This window comes from Drosophila subpulchrella, chromosome 2L (assembly GCF_014743375.2).
Source record: "Drosophila subpulchrella strain 33 F10 #4 breed RU33 chromosome 2L, RU_Dsub_v1.1 Primary Assembly, whole genome shotgun sequence".
NCBI classification, from domain to species: domain Eukaryota; kingdom Metazoa; phylum Arthropoda; class Insecta; order Diptera; family Drosophilidae; genus Drosophila; species Drosophila subpulchrella.
The window spans coordinates 22,677,884-22,696,035 of NC_050610.1; the positions used below are offsets into that span (position 1 = coordinate 22,677,884).

Below are 18,152 nucleotides of genomic sequence, written 5' to 3' on the forward strand. Positions count from 1 at the left end.
TTTTATACTAAATGTATAAGGTAAGTATTATTGATTTCACAAAACACATTGCTTTTGATTGCTGGGTTCTAATCAGCGGCAGTCATTTATAGATCAGAGCTTAATCTGAAAGGTATATAGAACTCTGGACGGAATATAACACTCGGAATAGCACAGAAATGATTTTAGAAGTCCTGATTTCTGTGCCCGTGCTGATTTTTATTTTTTGCAAATTGTGGACGCACTTAAACCACACTTACTTTATCCTAAGTCTCTGTAAGCGACTTCGCACAGAAGATGGAAGCCCGCTGGAAAAAAAGATTTACGTAACGCCAACAAAAACCCGATTCGGAAACAACTTTGACCTGTTGAACTTTACATCTGGTTGGTATAGAAATAAAATTTCATTAGTTCATCTTTGTATTATCAAATATTCTGTTAGAAAGCATCTTTAATTACATGAGAGATGCTTCTGCTCAAGCGAAGGGTCGGAATTATCTGTGGTATTTCTTCCGAGCGCCCATGTACAATGTCGTCAGGGCCGAAGAAGCCGAGGAAATATTCCAAAGTCCGAAGCTAATCACCAAAAATATGATCTACAGTCTTTTGGAACCATTTTTGGGTGAAGGACTGCTGACCAGCACAGGTATTTTAAATTGTTTATTTAATTAACCGTGAAATCTTAGAAGTTTTAATATATATATATATATTTACATATATAGACCAGAAATGGCATTCTAGAAGAAAAGCCCTGACACCCGCCTTCCATTTTAATGTTTTGCAGTCGTTCCTGAACATTTTCAAGTGAGTTTTTGAAATAAGACAAGTTTTTAAGTTCTACAAGCCTGTCTTTTTAAGGGAAGAGTGCAATAAACTGGTAAAAGTCCTCTATCAAAGTGTGGATAAGGAATTGGACCTTAATCAGGTCATTCCTCAGTTCACTTTAAACAATGTTTGTGGTAAGTTAAATCAGTTTATCAATGAAATGAAATCACGCTTTAAAAAAAACATAAAATACAAAATCAGCATGACCAGCAAATATAGAAATTATTTTCTCTATCTCATCTCAAATGGCATAAATGGGCATTATTTGAAAGTATAATACTTATTTAGTATAAACTGTTCACTGGCCGGTTTTAAAATGTATTTCAAGAATTTTTAATATTATTCTTATAAATGTTTACGATTGATTTAATTGCAGAAACCGCACTGGGCGTGAAGCTAGATGATATGACGGAGGGCTTCCGATACCGCAAGTCGATTCATGCCATAGAAGAGGTTATGCAACAGCGACTATGCAATCCCTTTTTCTATAACGTAGTATATTTTTATCTATATGGTGACTATCGAAAGCAGGTGGATAATTTAAAAATAGCCCACGCCTTCTCCAGTAATCTCATAGAGAAAAGGAGGAGACTTTTCAAGAGTAAACAACTAGAGAAAGAGGATGAGTTTGGCAAGAAGCAGCGATATGCCATGTTGGATACCCTTTTGGCAGCCGAAGCAGAAGGTCAGATCGATCATCAGGGAATCTGTGATGAGGTCAACACTTTCATGTTCGAGGGATACGATACTACATCAACCTGTCTTATTTTTACCCTGCTCATGTTGGCCCTGCACGAGGATGTGCAACAGCGATGTTATGAGGAGGTGGAAAATCTTCCCGAGGACAGCGATGATATCAGTGTGTTCCAGTACAACGAAATGTTCTATTTGGAATGTGTGATCAAGGAATCCCTTAGGATGTTTCCCTCGGTGCCCTTTATTGGTCGTAAATGCGTGGAGGAGAGTGTGGTAAATGGTCTAATACTGCCCAAGGATACCCAAATCAACATTCACATCTATGAAATCATGAGGGATCCCCGGCACTTTCCAGATCCACTCAGTTATCAACCAGATCGATTCCTTCCTGAAAACACTGTGAATCGGCATCCCTTCGCTTTTGTACCCTTTAGTGCAGGGCAAAGGAATTGCATAGGACAAAAGTTTGCCATCCTGGAGATCAAAGTTCTACTCGCAGCGGTTATCAGGAATTTCAGGATACTACCCATTACTTATCTAGCTGATCTCACGTTTGAAAATGGAATTGTGCTGCGTACTCAGCAAAATGTAAAGGTTAAATTAATGCGAAGGGAGAATAACTAATTAAGCTTATAGGTACAAACGAAACATAACTGTATAAATTTCCTAATCATTCAAACTTTTAAACTTTATTGCATTCTATTACAATCCTAAACACAATTACTAGAAATAAAGAATCATAAAATATTCCGATAACAAAAAGTTTTTGTATTACCCTTTTTCAAGTAGATTATGCAGAAACTCAGTGGACGGCGAAATTCGCATCAGTACGGTTCGCAAAAATTCAACAAAATGTGGATCGCTCTGCTGGGGCTTACAGTCTTATTCATAGTCATTTGGCAATTTTTAAAACAAATTAATGAAACTTACTATATTCTTTCATTAACAAAACGAGTGCAAACGCAAGATGGCAGTCCGTTGGAGAGCAAAGTTGTCGTTATTCCCGGAAAAACACGATTTGGCAATAATTTTGATCTTCTTAAATTAACGCCTGGTAAGTAATGACACTTCCTATCTATAAAACCATTTATTAATTCTTCTTTTTTAGCAACTATTTTTAATTATATACGAGATTCCACTGCCAAAGCCAATGGTAAAAACTATCTGTGGTACTTTTTACTCGCACCCGAGTATAATGTAGTACGTGCCGAAGAAGCTGAAAAAATATTTCAGAGCACCAAGCTATTAACAAAGAATATGGTTTATGAAATGATAAGACCATTTCTGGGTGACGGACTCCTGATTAGCACAGGTGACAGAACTTATTTGGTGAATGTATAATGAGATTGCTAGTAACTATCTATTTTTTAGACCACAAATGGCACTCGAGACGGAAAACATTGACCCCTGCTTTTCATTTTAATGTACTGCAGTCTTTTCTCTCCATTTTTAAGTGAGTTCGACTGAATAAACTAATAATGTATTAGTTTGATTATTTGGTTTTGTTTCAGAGAAGAGTGCACTAAGTTAATGAAAGTTTTAGATAAAAACTCAGGCGGCGAACTGGAACTTAACCAGATTATTCCACAGTTTACTCTAAATAATATATGCGGTGAGTGGGTTCATTTATTTATAATACTCAGCTTATAATAAACCAATATATTTGCAGAAACCGCTCTCGGTGTGAAACTGGATGACATGTCGGAGGGAAACGAGTACCGAAAGGCCATCCATGACTTTGAAGAGATATTTAATCAGCGCCTGTGCAACCCGCTTATGTATTACGACTGGTACTTCTACCTTTTCGGAGATTATCAAAAGCAGGCGAAGAAGCTTCGGATAATCCACGACTTCTCAAGTATTATTATCCGACGAAAAAGGAAGCTATTTCAGCAAAAGCAACTCGGAAAGGTGGATGAATTTGGCAAGAAGCAGCGATATGCAATGCTGGATACCCTTTTAGCCGCCGAGGCTGAAGGCCAAATAGATCATCAAGGAATCTGCGACGAGGTCAACACCTTCATGTTCGGCGGATATGATACAACCTCCACCTGTCTAATCTTTACCCTGCTCATGTTGGCTTTGCATGAGGAGGTCCAAAAACGATGTTATGAGGAGGTGGAGAACCTTCCCGAGGACAGCGATGATATCAGTGTGTTCCAGTACAACGAACTGGTCTATTTGGATTGTGTGATCAAGGAATCGCTGAGGATGTTTCCCCCAGCACCGCAGATTGGACGAAAATGCGTGGAGAAATGTGTTGTGAACGGTTTGGTCTTGCCCAAGAATACCCAGATAAGCATCCACATATACGACATCATGAGGGATCCCCGTCATTTCCCGAAGCCTGATCGGTTCCAACCGGAACGTTTTCTACCAGAGAACACCGTGAATCGACATCCTTTCGCATTTGTGCCATTTAGTGCAGGTCAAAGAAATTGCATAGGTCAGAAGTTCGCCATTCTGGAGATCAAGGTACTCTTGGCAGCGGTCATCAGGAACTTTAAGCTACTGCCCTCCACTCAGTTTGAGGATCTTACTTTTGAGAACGGAATTGTACTGCGTACCCAGCAGAACATTAAAGTGAAATTAGAGACAAGGATTAAGTAGTAAAATATTATGTAAAGAAGAAATGTATTTTAAGTTTTATATAAAATATTGCACGTAACATAATCATCATCATATAATAATTATTACCGGTGTTTTCATTTATATAAAATGCTTTTCTGGGTTATTTTTTCTACATCACATTATACTTGGAATCTACTGGACCTTAAAAGCCAAAAAGTATGCTATATCATTTAATTTTTCATGAAAATCTTTTATATTTATTTATTTATAAAATTTGTATAGCGATTTATAAGTGAGTTGAGAAAAACCCTTTTCATTAAATTTAAGTTGGTTTGGACAAAACAACTAAGAAATATTTTAAATTAGTTAAGTAACTGCTAAAGTAAACAAAAGAATTTACAGAGCCGCGCTGTTAACAGACTGCAATACAAACTAAAGTTCCACTGCTGTTATCGAACATGTTGCTACCGTAAACAATGTAATTATCAATAACTATTTATAGAACAGCACGAAATCAGATGCACTTGCAGAAATTTGTTGACTGCCAATTAGATAAATAAAAATAACTATGAAATTTCCAATTGGAATTTTTGCAAAGGGCTGAAATAACGGAATTCCAAGGCTTACAACATTCTCTAGATAAACAAAATATAAACAAACAAAGCTGCCGCACGTGGATTCCAGTTATTTAAACAAACAAACTTTGGAATTACAGGTAAAATATGGTTTACACAAATGAACGGATAGAACGCGTCCCTAGCATTTTAGCCATAAAAAACCGGCCTTGAAAAAACAATTAATGATTTTTCCTAGGTCGATTAGAGGGTGGTTTCTAAGGGTCCTCATTCTATCATGGTTTCGCTGGCAAATGCTTAATTTAATTAAATATTTCCATTTTGCGCATCGAATAACAAAACAAACCGCACGCACACACACACACACTCAAAGTCACATGCACTGGCAGTGCACCAAACACACACACACACAAAAGCGCGCATCGTGAAAAACCTTGTATCCTGAGGTTTTCCGGCTTTTCATTTTCATTTCGTTCATGTTCCTTCACTAAAACATCCACTCACCAGTTGATAAATGCACAAAAATCACATTAACACCGAAAACTAACAAAAAACAAAACATTTTATCCCAAGTCGCTTCGCGTTAACAAATAAACAGTGTGAATTATTCGTTATTCGAATATTTTTAAGAATATTCCAAACGGTCACTCTAAAAACAGTTCCAAACGGTCACGCCAAAAAATCAATGTTAAGTAACAGAGAGTTAACATTACTCAAGATTTGAGTGTCATTAAATTTAAATAATTTCAAAAAAGAAAATATTAATATTAAAAATATTAAATTTATGTTAATGCATTTAGTTTATATAAACCAAATAGTAATAAAGTCCGGTGTGTAGCTTATGGCAAATTTGCAACTAAAAAAACATAGATGTTTAAAATTTTCGCTTAAAAAACAATTTGTTGTCCGCCAAAATACTTTTTATAATTATAGACTGAAAAATATTATAGAAAAAAACCTTTTTTTTATAATTAGTGAAGTTCTGTGAATGATTTAAAATTTATTATTGATTTGGCCAGGAACTTTGATAGACAGATTAAAATATAATAATGTAATTTGCTACTTTTCCTTAATAAAAAACATACTTTTAAAAATCTCCTGTATCCAAAGTTATACTAAAGATTAAAACACATTTTCACGGTTTGGTTTTTTAAATAATTGTATATTTGGTTTTTTTTGTTGTATTATTTTTTTATACTTTTAAAAAGTAAATTTATATTTTGATCGAAAGTATTGATTGAAGCACCGATTACGACAGTCACGTGAATCGAGTGGCAAGTAAACTAAGTCGAGGTTTTTACATTTAAATAGAGTGAGTTATTGGGACGAAAACGGGTTAACAAAAAGTCGCGTTCGCAAAAGCAATATTGAAGAGTATTGGCTAACTTAAATCGCAATTTAAATACATAGATTCGTGTGTATAATTACAGCTTTACAGGTCTTTTTGTCGTTACATATTATATCAATATCATAGATCATTTTTTTCGCTCATTTTCGTTTTCTCTACCAATAAAATTAACAACAATTCCGAATGCATTTGATTGGGCACGTGGTAAACATTGATAAACGTGCTCGCCTAGTCAGACGCATAACAAATTTAAAATACTGTTTCTTCTAATATAATTAATATACGATAACTATTTCATTTGTCAATTAGTAAGTTCAACATTGCAGTGAGACATGAACGAACATATAACTATATGTGGGTACCATTGTTCAATCGAGTATGATTTGGTTTGTGTAAATAGTTTCTCCGTTCGTATAAGTTAGTCGATTACTAGATGTGGTACACTAGTGTGGATTGTTCCTCATTTGCGCGTGGGTGAGTTTAAGTTAAAGTCACTTTAGTTATTGCTGCGGTGCTCTCGTGTCGAACAACATGGATTTGGATGCACAATCATTCACAAAAAACGCCACGTACGTATACGACGAGTATGCAAACTTAATCTACCGAGTGTTGTATACATTCATAACGATATATAGGTGCATGTTCGATGTCTGCTGATGCTGAGCACCTTTCTCCTCAGGTTTTTTGTCTTTTGTTTTAACTATAAACTAATATCCGTTTGCCAATCTTTGGCAAACTAAGGCATGCCGGGCAGTCCGCCGCCCACAAGTCGCTGCTGTTGCTGCTGCTGCTGATGGATGAGGTTCACCCTAGCCCGCTGTTGCTCCAACCGCTGCACTGTGGCCGTCAGATGAGAGTTCTCCACATACAGATCCTTCACCAGGATGTCGGCACTCTGCAGACGCTGCGTCTGATCGGCCAGCATAACACCCTGCGTTTCGATCCGGCTGTGTAGTTCATTGAGCTCCACTTGATGCTGCCGCCAGGATTCTAAAGGGGATTAAGGTATTTATTATTAAATATCCATGTTCAGCAGGGGTTCTATTCCACTCACGCTGCATCAGGGACTCTGTGTACTGCTGCTGCTGCTTGATGACATTCTGCAGATGGCGATTTCGCAGCTCCAATTGGTTCAGTCGCTGCTGAAGCGTTGGATGCGTGGTTCGCTAAGGAATATATACATATATTATATTAAAATATATTCCCTTATAAGCAATATTAACAGCTCACCGCATAGGCCTTTTCGAGCACAGGCCGCGCCTCCTGCAACTGCTGCAGTTCCATTACCAAACCGTCGCGTTGCAGGCTCAGGTCCTTGATCTGCTCCTTGAGGGAGAGCTCGAAGAACTTAAGGCGCTTCAGCTCCTCCTTCAGTGCCGACGGACTGCTGCACTTTTCGTGGCTAAGGCAAGATGTTTTACTGTTGGACTCGAAGCTCTTGTTGGACGCCGTCGACGAGGTCTCGCAATCGGCAATCTCTCCCTCAGATGGAGCCTGCTGGGGACTCTGGGCCCGCTTGGGTTTGCTGATGGGAGCTGGACCGGTGTTGGCGGCAAAGGCGTGGGTTTTGCCACTATTCGTGGGCGAAGGACCCGAGGGAGAACTCTCGAAGGGGGTAGTGCTGAAGATCGAGGTCTCCGAAGTGGTGAGGTTATTGCTGTTCGATAGAAGCAATTTTATAAGTCATTCGTACTATAACTATAACTGATTTTTGCAATAAAAGAACCAAAAACATTTATAAAAAGCCAATTCAACGATGGGTGGTAATTGTATATCATTGAATTTATATCATATACTCGAATTAAGCATTTAAGCAACGTTTTCTACAAAAACCAAAACAAATTTTTATATCTTTTTCATTATAACTTTTTTAAAGATTAGGAAATCTTAAAAAAAAGATTCTATTCGGCTTTTATATATAACAAAGCCAACAAAAAAAAAACAAAAACTGTAATTCTGAAATTCGCATTCGGAACAGCCAATAGTTTTATTGATCTTTATTTTTATTGGATGTATTAATTACCCTATTATTCGCTGAAATATGGTTTTATGAATTCAATTTTTTGTGAATTTCTTTATGAGTATAAATTATATTTATTGAACAAGCACATACATAAACTTAAAAACTAAATTAGCTTAATAAGACATGGTTAGGTGTGAGGGACAAAAGCAAAACATATATACAGGACAAGACAGTGCAAATTATGAGGTATGCAAACACCATGGACAGGACACACAGAGAGGCTTCGCATACTCACCGGCTGGCTGTCTTGTGCGATGGTGAGCCCCCCAGCAGTTCGATGGCACTGGCGGTGGCTTCATCTCTGGTGTCGGCAAGGGATTTCGCCGGCTCCTGGATGGTGCTTTGCAGCCAGAGGTAGCTGATGGGCGAGCTGGCAGGACTTTTGCCAGCCTCGGCACTTAGTTGGGCCACCGATTCCGAGGTGAGTTCACAGGCACCCGTGAGAATCTCCACGCTCTCACCCAATCTCTGTCGCAGATCTTCGATCTCCGATTGCAGAGAGCCAATTTCCTGAGCCTTCTCCTCGAGCATTTGAATGGAACTCGAGCGCAGTTGGGCTGCCTCGGCCTCCAGTTCCACATACTGCTGCTCCAGCATATCACGCTCATCGATGGGCGACAGTCGTCCATCCTTGCTGAACTGCTCCTCGTACTCGCGCACCTTTTCCATCAGCTCGGTGAACTTCTTGTCGCTCTCGTGCTGCTCATCCTCGTAGATCTGGCGCTCCTTCTCGAACATCTGCCGCTCTTCGCTGAGTTTCGATTGCCAGTAGTCCTCGCAATCCTCATAGGCGCGCTGCATTTGCTCGAGGCTAGCCTCCAGTTCCTTGGAGCGGCTTTCGGGAGTGAGAGATCTGCCCTCCTTGGCGGCTTTTAATTCCTTCTCCAAATCAGCCACCCGTTGCCTGAGGCTAGTTAGTTCCTCATCCTGGCTTTGACTTCTTTGGAGCTCGGAGTTCAAAGCCAACCAATCGCCGCTATTGCTGGCATCACTTTGGTCGCCTTCAGTGCACTTGCGTTGCTTTCCCAGTCGCGGGCTCTCCTCTGTGAGATGTGCTTTGCTCGGCGAGTCGCCACGCCTTTTGGTGGCCGTGGCAGCCGCCTCCTGCTCCTCCTGTTTCTCCTGCTTTTCCTGCTTCTTTCCCTTGCTTTTCGAACGGATCAGTTCCACATTTAAGCTCTCAATTTCGATGGTCAGTTCGTCAGTCTTGTCACGCAGCTGGGCGTTCTCCATTTGGAGGGCAGCCAGCTTCTCCATCAGTTGCAGCATCTCCTCCTCCTTGTCCTCGCTGTGCCTCCTCGGACGCATTGGACTGTGCTCGGGTGTGCCACTAATGCTGCTCGGCCGCTGGGCCAGTTCCTGGTTGAGCTTAATGTTCTGTTCGAGTAGCTCGGTGAGTTGGACATGTGCCTTCTGCTGCTCCGACTCCAGCTCTGAGTTCTCAGTCCTCAGCAGTTCGAGTTCCGTTTTAAGGCGGATCTCATCCTGCTCGAGGGACTTAAGCTGCGCCTCCAGCTTTCCCGTCATGCTGGTCCAATGATCGCGATCATTGCTCATCCGCAGTGTGAGTTCCCTCACCATGCTGGCATGTCGCTGCTCCAGCTGCTGCACCTGCTGCTTGGAGCTGTCCTCCAGCGAGGCATGCCGCTCATCCACCTCCACGGCCAGCAGGGCAACCCTTTGGTTCGCCGCCTTATTGTCGGCTCTAAGCTTGAGGTTCTCCTCGTGCTGCTGACGGAAGGCCAGTCGGTAGTTACCCAACTCAGTGGCCTGCAGAGCAGCCAGGGCACGCAGCATATTCGACTGCTCCTGATCCCCTTCGAGACCACGCAGCTCCTCCTCCAGCGCCTTGGTCAGCTGCAGCAGATTGACCTCCTCTTCCTCATCGAATCCTAGGATGTGGAGCAGGGTGCGACTACTGGGAATGCTGGCCAACTCCCAGGCTTCGATGATGCTGTGCACAGAGATCGTCTCCAGTTGCTGAGGCGTCACCGTGTCTGCAAATCATGGCAATAAGCAATTAAAGTGGGACGAAGAAGATTAGCTACGCTGTTGTATATACACATTTATTATATATATTTAGCCCGAGATACCAGGTGGGTGTGGGATTGGGAGTGGGAGTGGGAGTGGTGGTGGGTGTGGATGACTATGGTGTAAGCGAAAGCGCCGAAAGTTTGCTGTTTCTCTTTATCAAATGGCTTTTCGAAATGGGAACAAAATAGTAATTGACCTATATCTTTTACTTTCATATGAAAAACAATAATAAATCAAAAATAAATATATTTAAAAACATAAAAATGAATACTATTATTACTAATAGCTTTGATTATATAATTATTTATTGAAACAGCTTTAATATGGATAGGGAAATTTAGGATATGTGATTATACGAGTATACATAACGAGTCAAATGTGCGGCTACATAGGGTGCGATTAGATACCGAATGACTGGGTTGAGGTTTCGGTGGGTGTGGGGAGGTGTTGACAATTGCTGGAGAGCGCACAAACCTTTGCAACATGACCAACGGCCGCCGTGGTAGCATCTTCGGTGCTCGGACGACGGTGCGGAATTGGCGGCCAGGTGATGGCCTACGGTGTGTTTTGTTTTTATCATTGCTTCGAACGTAATTTTGGCATTTTGGGCTAACAACAACAGAGGGTGGCAGGGGCAAAGGGCTTGGCTAATCTGGGGATAGATGGGGGAGATGGCTTACCCAGGGACTCAACGCTGCTGCTGTGCTGTGTCTGGATGGAGAGCTGCTTCATCTTGGCCGCGGCCGTCGGCGATGTTGCCGCTCCCGTGGAGGTGTTGTGCATCTTGGACTGAAGACTCCGGCGGGCTGGCAGCGAGGCACATCTCTTCAGTTTGCTCCCGCTGGTGTGAACTGAACGCAGGCGCCGACTGCCAGGAAGATCGCTCTGGGACGAGGAACGTTGGACCTGTGAAAAGTGAGTGTGATATAGTTTCAATAGTGATCAACGATTTAAGAAATATATTTTCATTATTCAAGAAGAAAATGTTCTTGAATTGGGTTCTTTAGCAAAATCTCAAATAGAGTACAATAAAAAACTCTATATATATAAAGCCTAGGTTACTTTGTCACTATCTACTGTAGAAAAAATCTGTCTAGTAAGCATTATTGCTTACACAGCCAGAAGTTGTATCGCCACTTCGTACGTGACTTCATGATCGTGACACCCACCTGAACTCCCAGCTCATCGCAGCCGTTGAGACTCCGCTGCTTCTGCTGCTGCTGCAGCTGATCCTCATCCGTATTGTCCGAATCCGTGACGGACAACTCGTAGATTCCCTGATGCGGCCTAGAGCGGCGTCCGTACTTCTTGGTGCCCACAATGAGTTTGGGCGACACTTCGCGGTCGGAAGACTCGGGCGGACTCTCGATATATGTGCTGGTCAGGGGCTCATCCGTGATCACAAGCGAACGCTCTGAAAGATTCAACAGATATAAGTTAGTAGCGAACTGGAAGAGTTGTATGGATCTCAGGTGACTACCAAAACGAGCGGCTAACTTCTCAATAATTGGGTCTGTGGTCTGCCCGCCAGATTGGCGGTAATACAATCGTGTTCCCATTTCGATTTAGACTGAAACGATGAACTGAATGAGCTGCCTATTTATGCAGGATCACACAGGCTACCTGATAAAGTGCATCGGGATCAGGTAGGCGGCGGCAATTGTGGGTCATAAAAAATTGGCAATTGCATCTTTTCGTTTATGACCACCAGCTGCCAACGTGCTAATCCGCGAACTGATTGTTATAATCGTACCCTTCGGTATCCTAACTTGGCCTGGAAATTTCAAAACCAGATAAGATATGATCCTTGCAAATTTGCCCCTAGATCTTCGCCAAGAGTACAACACTTTGTAGCTGCTATAAGAGGATCAGTTCTATCAGAAGTAAGGTATTAAGAGGTTGTATTAAGTAAGATTATTTTAAAATGGGTAATGATACGGATATTATAAAATTTGTTTTATAAATAATCTTATAGATAAGATAAGAAATGTGGAATAAAATGATCCCGGTAGATCCGATTTCGATCCCTTTAAATCAGCGTAAGTGTGTTCTATACCATTTATTTTAAATATTGACATAGTTTCGGAGAAACAGCTTTAAATTCTAGCTCCAACTCCCTGACAAAACAGAACTACTACCTCTAATAAGAGGTTTCCAAACAATTTGTAATTATCTGATGTGTTTGAAGGGTAATTAAGGCGCAATTACAGATAAGCCGTATGATGTTGCTCCATGAGAACCAGTCGAGTTAACTATACTAGCTACATGGTAGGGTATTCCCAGCTGGGGTGCCCGACTCTTAGTGTTATCTCACCCATAAAACCCGATGACGTCGTGGTTCCATCGAATTCCGATCCCAGGAAGTTGAGCAGAGCCTCCTTGAACTGGCCAAAGGACACGCCCATCTGGTGACTGCCTCCTAAACTGGTGATCAGGGCGGATCCCTGATCCCGGAGCTCCAGCAGGGAGCACAGTTTCAGCAGAGATTTCTCGTCCAGCAGGCCGTTTCCATTTTTCTCGCAGCTCCGGAACATTTGATAGAGCTTCTGCTCGTACGGATCGGCGGAAACCTCCATTATCCGTATCCTGGGGAATTCAGTTTGCGGCCGGTGAAATCGATAGGGTGCCCAATTGCGTATTATGATTTCCTTTTCTACTTTTTTTTTTTGGGGGAAAATCCACAAGCGCAGTCAGGGGTCGAAAACAAAAAAAATATCGTGTGCGTGGGAGGGGGGAATTACGCGTGTATTTTTAGACAGCCGGAGTTCTGCGGGTTTACTAAGACTACTAATCTATGATATGCACTTGGAGACGAAACATAAACACTCGCGCGTTTGCGGTTTTTTGGGATAGGGATAGCGTAATTTCTGGCGAGTTGAGTTGATAAAAAACAATAATGCAGTAATACCAAGCACGGTGGCGCCCTCTCGTGGGCAGTAATCGAACATATGGTGGGGGTGGTACTATCGGCAAATTGAGTGAATATCGGTTGGAAATGCAAGTTTTGAAGGATTAAAACTTGTCAATTAGAAGCACAAAAATCATAGAATTTATAACTCTAAGTATAAATAAATTCCCTTTAAATATTGTTAATATTAGCTATAGCACTGTAAAACGCTAAAGGTAAACTGCTTGCTTTGGCAACAAAGCAGTGCCACATGTGAAGCGTTCATCGAAGTTCACCAGGAAATTCGGTATTTTTCTGGTATTTCTCCAGCTCATCTGAGTACCGCGCTGAAAAACAAGCCCGACGAATACGTTAGCCGTCTAGTTGCCTCTCGCTCTCTCCCATATTTTTCCAACAATAAATAATTGGAATACGATTTAAACTAGCTATTAGCATTTTAAAATCCGGCAACAACACGTTTCCATCGCACTATCGATAACAGTCCGCGCTGGCCGTCGCTAGCAACCCCAACCGATAGTTCTATCGATTGTTTTGCAGCACTAATAAATTCCATTTGCAAGCTAAAAAGAGGAAAAATATCAAAAAAAGAAAAATAAAATAGCAAAGCAGCCAGTGAGTGGAAAACTCAAACGAAAATCATGTGCCAGCGGTGCCAGCCGACGACGAAGCCGAGGGATTAACTGAGTTGGTGCAGCCAAATCCAGTCCAATCGGCACGGGGCACTGCACTCCGAAATCCGAGACTTCCGAGTGGCCCATAGAATCCGCAGAGGTTCTCTCGCCTCCATTTGTTTGCATCACGGCGCGGCGGGAAGAGGATCGGGTTTCCCGACCGGCTGACATGGCCATGCACTCGTACATGCGCCAGGGATCGGGATCAGGAGCAGCAGGAGGTGCTGGCGCAGGAGCAGGAGTCGTAGCAGCTGGAGCACCGCCGCTGGCCAGTCCGGACGAGATGCACGGCTTCCTGAAGGACAAGCAGGCGTGGGAGCACGCCATCTCCCTGTACCAGGGTCCGGATCCCCTCGATCACTGGTACAACTACATCTGCTGGTACGAGAACCATGCGCACAGCGATCCGGAGCTGAAGTTCCGCGAGACTCTGGAACGCTGCCTGACGGTGTACGAGCACAATGACTACTACCGCCAGGATGCCCGCTTGGTGCGGCTGTGGCTTAAGTATATAGCCATGCAGACGGATCCGCTGCACTTCTACCAGGTGCTCTTTCAGCGCGGAACGGGTCGCCAAGTGGCCGCCTTCTACATTGGATGGGCCGCCTACTATGAGTCGCGCGAGGAGTTCAAGGACGCGGAAGCGGTCTTTAACTTGGCCTTCCAGGAGAAGGCGCAAAGCAACTCGGAGCTGCAACATGCCCACACCAAGTTCACCTACGCCAGGTCGCTGTTCCATCAGCGACAACAGCAGCAGCAGCAACAACAACAACAACAACAGCAGCAACCACATCCCCCGCCGGATGCACTGCAGCAACTAACAAACTATGCACAGCAGACAATGCCGCAGAGCTATCCACCACAACAACAACCACAACAGCAACACCGTCCCCAGCCATATCAGCAGAACGTCTATCAGCAATATCATCCGCAGGCACAGCCGCAGCAGCATCAGGCCGCTCAGCCTCATCAGCCGGCGACACAGCCACATCAGGCGCCAGAACAACAGCTTGGCTATCAGGCCCAGTACCAGGAGCAGCCACGCTATGAGCCACAGCCTGCAACTCAGCCCGCAGCAGCAATACCAGCAGCCAATGTCCAGCAACAGCCGCAATATGCTCCAGTGGCAGAGGTGAGCATTCAAAACATTGTTTACAAAGCCATTTGATAAACTCCCTCCTATCGTTTTTAGCCCACTTATGCACCAACACAACAGCAGCAGCTGCCGCAGCCGCAACTGCCTGCAGCACCGCAGCAAGAAGCGCAGCAGTCTCAGCAGCAACACAATGGCAATGGCAATCCAGTGCCACAACCAAATCCTCCCGTGACAAGCGAAGTGGCTGGCCTGCGTTTGCCGCGCAATTTCCACGCTTACGGGCGCAACAATCATGAGACCTGGAAGCCTGCTCTCACGCTCGAAGAACCCGATGATCCCTCGCGGGTGTGCCACTATGCCAAGCAGTTGGTTTATCCACCGGGCGCCGGCATCGAGTACAGTCCCGAGGAGATACTAGCCCGCAAGTTTAAACAGCTGATGGAACAGAAGGCCAAGCCAGCTGAGCCGCCAGAACAGCAGCAGGAGCAAACTCTTTATGATTCCTACGAGTCGCAGACATCCTACTACATGACTGCCGTCGACGGAGCTCTTTACGGGCAGAACAACAGCAGTGGTCAGGAGAACACGGGTGATGAGGATGAGGACAACGAGGCGGAAGGTGAAGATGAGGAGGAAGCAGGCGGAGCCAATGAGGATGATGAATCTGATGAGGAGGAGGAAGACGAGGAGGAGGAGGAGGAGCCTAGCGAACCCTACACAAATGGCGTGCAGTTCAGTGCGCAAACCACTTTCGAGCAGGAGAACCGCTCAATCAAGATCAAGTTCAGGAAGGAGCCCAGCAGCACCTACAGTGCCTATACCATAGAGAATGTTTACCAGCAGCAACAACAACAGCAGCAGCAGCACACGCAACAGCCACCACAACATCAGATAGTACAGCAGCCACCGCAGACAGTCCATCATCCTCCGCCGGAGCCTGCGCCTGCTTCTCCGATTCCTGTCCAGCGTCACCGCAACGGTGGCCACCACCACTTCCATCCCTACATGCTGGGCCAGACCTCGACGCCCAAGAGCGAGGCGAATGGCTATCGAAAGGCACGCACCAAAGTCAAGCGCACCAAGTTCCATCCGGATCTCTGCAGCAACAGTAACTCGGCCTCCTCGGCGGCTGATGTGGCCACCGCCAGCTCGAGTAGTGTGGCTGCCGGAGCACCTGGCGCATTCAACGACAATGCAAACTTTTCATTCTCCAGCGCCACCGCTTTGGATAACTCAAATAGTTCGCTGGCCCTGGCCGTGGATAGACTCAACTTCCGCGACACTTCGCAACAGCAGATCCTCCATCCGGTCAACAAGACCCTACAAACGCACAACAACAACAACAACACCAGCAACAATAATAATGGCAATAGCACACTAGCCGATTTCTCTACGTTCCAGGAGAACTCGTACTTTGCCACCCAACACGATACGGAGGCTCAGGAGCGGCGGCTTTCGAAGGCGGTGGAAACGATTGCGCGCCATTTGGCCAAAGAGGCCATCGATCCATTCAACAGCGAACTCTGTCGCGCCTTCCTCGCCAAGCTGGACTTTCCGGGCGATCATGATGCCCATGCCAGCTACAAGATTGTGCAAACACCACTGCCAAAAATATCCAACACTCGCACGCTGAACGTTATCGAAGGCGTGACCTTTAACATTGACAAGGAGGTGGGCCGCGGATCCTACGGCTCGGTTTATAAGGCCACAGACTCACGCACTGGCAATGTGGTGGCCCTTAAGTATCAGAAGCCCCCAAACACTTGGGAGATTTATATATGTGATCAGGTGAGAAATCTTCCAGATATAAATCTGAGAAAACGTTTATAAATTTTTTTTAAAACCTATACTGCTGATATATAAACTATTTTCAATCACTTAACTAATTAAACAAAAATCTCTTATTGTAGGTGCTGAAACGCATCAAGGAGCCGGAGGTGTTGCCCGGCCTGATGGACATTTCCACGGCGATTATCGCCCCGAATGCTAGCCTAATAGCCACCGAGTTCTCGCCGTTCGGCTCGCTGCTGGACATCAACAACAAGATCCGGCAGGCCACCACCAAGGTGATGCACGAGTCGCTGGTGATGCACTTTTCGGCGCAGATCTGCAACATCGTGGATCACCTGCACCGACAGCACATCATCCATGCGGACATCAAGCCGGACAACTTCCTGCTGATGCGTGTGCCCAATGTGGACAGTTCGCTGCCATCGCTGCGACTGATTGACTTCGGTTGTGCCATCGACATGACCCTGTTTCCAGACGCTGAGCGCACCAAGTTCCGCAAGGTGGTGCAAACGGATGGCTTCACCTGCATCGAGATGCAGGAGGGACGCAGCTGGTCCTACGAGACGGATCTCTTCTGCATTGCGGCCACCGTGCATGTGATGCTCTTTGGTGACTATATGCAGCCGCAGAAGAAGGGCTCAAGCTGGGACATTCGACAGAAGCTGCCGCGCTACCTCAAGAAGCATGTGTGGACCAAGTTCTTTGGCGAACTGCTCAACATGCAGGCGGACAAGCTGCCCGCGCTGCAGGAGATGCGGCTGATCTTCGAGGAGGAGGCATATCGTATGGATTCCGAGCTGCAGAAGCAGATACGCGCCCTATCCAACATCCTGCATCGACGATAACCAACCTATTCCTATTACTTTTTGTTAAACTGTTTGTACAACCCTGTTGACCAAGTCACTTTATATCTTGTTTAAACCTATCAATCTAGTATCATTTCCACTTCTTAAAGGACAGAAAAACCAAACCAGGCCACAAACATCGTTCTATTTTAGATTAGTTACCCCAAAAAAACCACTTTTTTCTAACTTAAATATTTAATCTTTCTAATTTTATTTATTGTTTCGATGCCAAAAAAAAGAAAAACAGGAAAGTCGAGGAAAATCAAGAGCACATAGTACGCTACGAAATTCAAAATCTTTGTAAATATTAGGAACAGACTCGATCAAAACAAAAATTGGCGAAATGAGTTTGTGAAAAAAAAAACAAAAAACTAATACCCTGGATTTAAAATTTTTTATGTACAGCAAACAACAACAGTATATTGAAGGCAATGTAAAAATGAAACGTACATAAATATGTTTAAGATTAAACCTTGCTGTACTATTGAGTAATATATAAAGAACTTTAAATAATAGTGAATAAATTGACGAAATGTTAACGCAAAAGCTATAACTATTAGGGAGAGAAAAAGGAAAGCAGCGGTAACCCAGTTTTGTAAATCAAATGCCAAAGTGGCAAACGTATAATGTGTGTGTTGCAGGCAATTGTCAATTAAGTGGGGGCATGCAACAAGTAACAGCAGCAACACAAGCAGCATCAACAACAATGGTGCGCTTGACCCACTTTTCCTTTTTGCCAGTCAACCAAACGGCAAACAATTTCCACCAAGCGATTGGAAAAAGTTGCAAC

The 18,152-nt window shown here is 43.9% G+C and overlaps 5 protein-coding genes across 7 annotated transcripts in view; 3 read left to right on the forward strand and 2 right to left on the reverse strand.

The window, feature by feature from the left end:
• The window catches only part of LOC119546030 (bone morphogenetic protein receptor type-1B), a 64,151-nt gene extending 58,889 nt beyond the window's left edge, over positions 1-5,262 (reverse strand). The window contains exon 1 of the mRNA XM_037852047.1: positions 5,151-5,262. Coding sequence (XP_037707975.1) covers positions 5,151-5,208 — 58 coding nt within the window. The 5' untranslated portion in view covers positions 5,209-5,262. The remainder of the gene's footprint in view (positions 1-5,150) is intronic.
• LOC119546033 (probable cytochrome P450 4ac2) lies at positions 88-2,256 on the forward strand. 2 transcript variants are annotated; one of them, XM_037852051.1, is made up of 6 exons: positions 88-363; positions 422-625; positions 702-783; positions 838-938; positions 1,181-1,257; positions 1,336-2,256. In XM_037852051.1, exons 1-6 carry the CDS (start codon positions 159-161, stop codon positions 2,122-2,124), a joined length of 1,458 nt encoding a protein of 485 aa, XP_037707979.1. In that variant the 5' UTR covers positions 88-158; the 3' UTR covers positions 2,125-2,256. The 2 variants fall into 2 exon arrangements, with proteins under 2 accessions (XP_037707979.1, XP_037707978.1); XM_037852050.1 differs by having other exon boundaries at positions 1,181-2,256.
• On the forward strand, positions 2,271-4,125 carry LOC119546031 (probable cytochrome P450 4ac1). The gene is made up of 5 exons (XM_037852049.1): positions 2,271-2,554; positions 2,609-2,812; positions 2,872-2,953; positions 3,012-3,112; positions 3,170-4,125. The coding sequence occupies exons 1-5, from the start codon at positions 2,293-2,295 to the stop codon at positions 4,108-4,110; spliced, it is 1,590 nt and encodes a 529-aa protein (XP_037707977.1). The 5' UTR covers positions 2,271-2,292; the 3' UTR covers positions 4,111-4,125.
• Positions 5,263-5,833: 571 nt separating the features above from the next.
• Positions 5,834-12,965, reverse strand: LOC119546029 (blastoderm-specific protein 25D). 2 transcript variants are annotated; one of them, XM_037852045.1, is made up of 8 exons: positions 12,366-12,965; positions 11,221-11,465; positions 10,732-10,957; positions 10,526-10,606; positions 8,253-10,014; positions 7,225-7,651; positions 7,049-7,160; positions 5,834-6,984 (listed from the first exon to the last, which is right to left on the reverse strand). In XM_037852045.1, the coding sequence occupies exons 1-8, from the start codon at positions 12,625-12,627 to the stop codon at positions 6,731-6,733; spliced, it is 3,369 nt and encodes a 1,122-aa protein (XP_037707973.1). In that variant the 5' UTR covers positions 12,628-12,965; the 3' UTR covers positions 5,834-6,730. The 2 variants fall into 2 exon arrangements, with proteins under 2 accessions (XP_037707973.1, XP_037707974.1); XM_037852046.1 differs by lacking the exon at positions 10,526-10,606 and having other exon boundaries at positions 12,366-12,964.
• Positions 12,966-13,480: 515 nt separating this feature from the next.
• LOC119547328 (probable inactive serine/threonine-protein kinase bub1) lies at positions 13,481-17,908 on the forward strand. Its single transcript, XM_037854134.1, has 3 exons — positions 13,481-14,762; positions 14,823-16,514; positions 16,637-17,908. Exons 1-3 carry the CDS (start codon positions 13,800-13,802, stop codon positions 17,360-17,362), a joined length of 3,381 nt encoding a protein of 1,126 aa, XP_037710062.1. The 5' UTR covers positions 13,481-13,799; the 3' UTR covers positions 17,363-17,908.
• The last annotated feature ends 244 nt before the right edge of the window (positions 17,909-18,152 follow it).

Coding starts and splice junctions, on each gene's coding strand:
- LOC119546033 (XM_037852050.1), top strand. CDS start 159: ATGATTTTAGAAGTCCTGATTTCTGTGCCCGTGCTGATTTTTATTTTT. Junction 784..837: donor TCGTTCCTGAACATTTTCAA/GTGAGTTTTTGA, acceptor TGTCTTTTTAAG/GGAAGAGTGCAATAAACTGG. Junction 939..1,180: donor CACTTTAAACAATGTTTGTG/GTAAGTTAAATC, acceptor ATTTAATTGCAG/AAACCGCACTGGGCGTGAAG.
- LOC119546031 (XM_037852049.1), top strand. CDS start 2,293: ATGCAGAAACTCAGTGGACGGCGAAATTCGCATCAGTACGGTTCGCAA. Junction 2,813..2,871: donor CGGACTCCTGATTAGCACAG/GTGACAGAACTT, acceptor TCTATTTTTTAG/ACCACAAATGGCACTCGAGA. Junction 3,113..3,169: donor TACTCTAAATAATATATGCG/GTGAGTGGGTTC, acceptor ATATATTTGCAG/AAACCGCTCTCGGTGTGAAA.
- LOC119546029 (XM_037852045.1), bottom strand. CDS start 12,627: ATGGAGGTTTCCGCCGATCCGTACGAGCAGAAGCTCTATCAAATGTTC. Junction 11,466..12,365: donor GACGTCATCGGGTTTTATGG/GTGAGATAACAC, acceptor TGAATCTTTCAG/AGCGTTCGCTTGTGATCACG. Junction 10,958..11,220: donor GCGATGAGCTGGGAGTTCAG/GTGGGTGTCACG, acceptor CACTTTTCACAG/GTCCAACGTTCCTCGTCCCA.
- LOC119547328 (XM_037854134.1), top strand. CDS start 13,800: ATGGCCATGCACTCGTACATGCGCCAGGGATCGGGATCAGGAGCAGCA. Junction 14,763..14,822: donor AATATGCTCCAGTGGCAGAG/GTGAGCATTCAA, acceptor TATCGTTTTTAG/CCCACTTATGCACCAACACA. Junction 16,515..16,636: donor AGATTTATATATGTGATCAG/GTGAGAAATCTT, acceptor CTCTTATTGTAG/GTGCTGAAACGCATCAAGGA.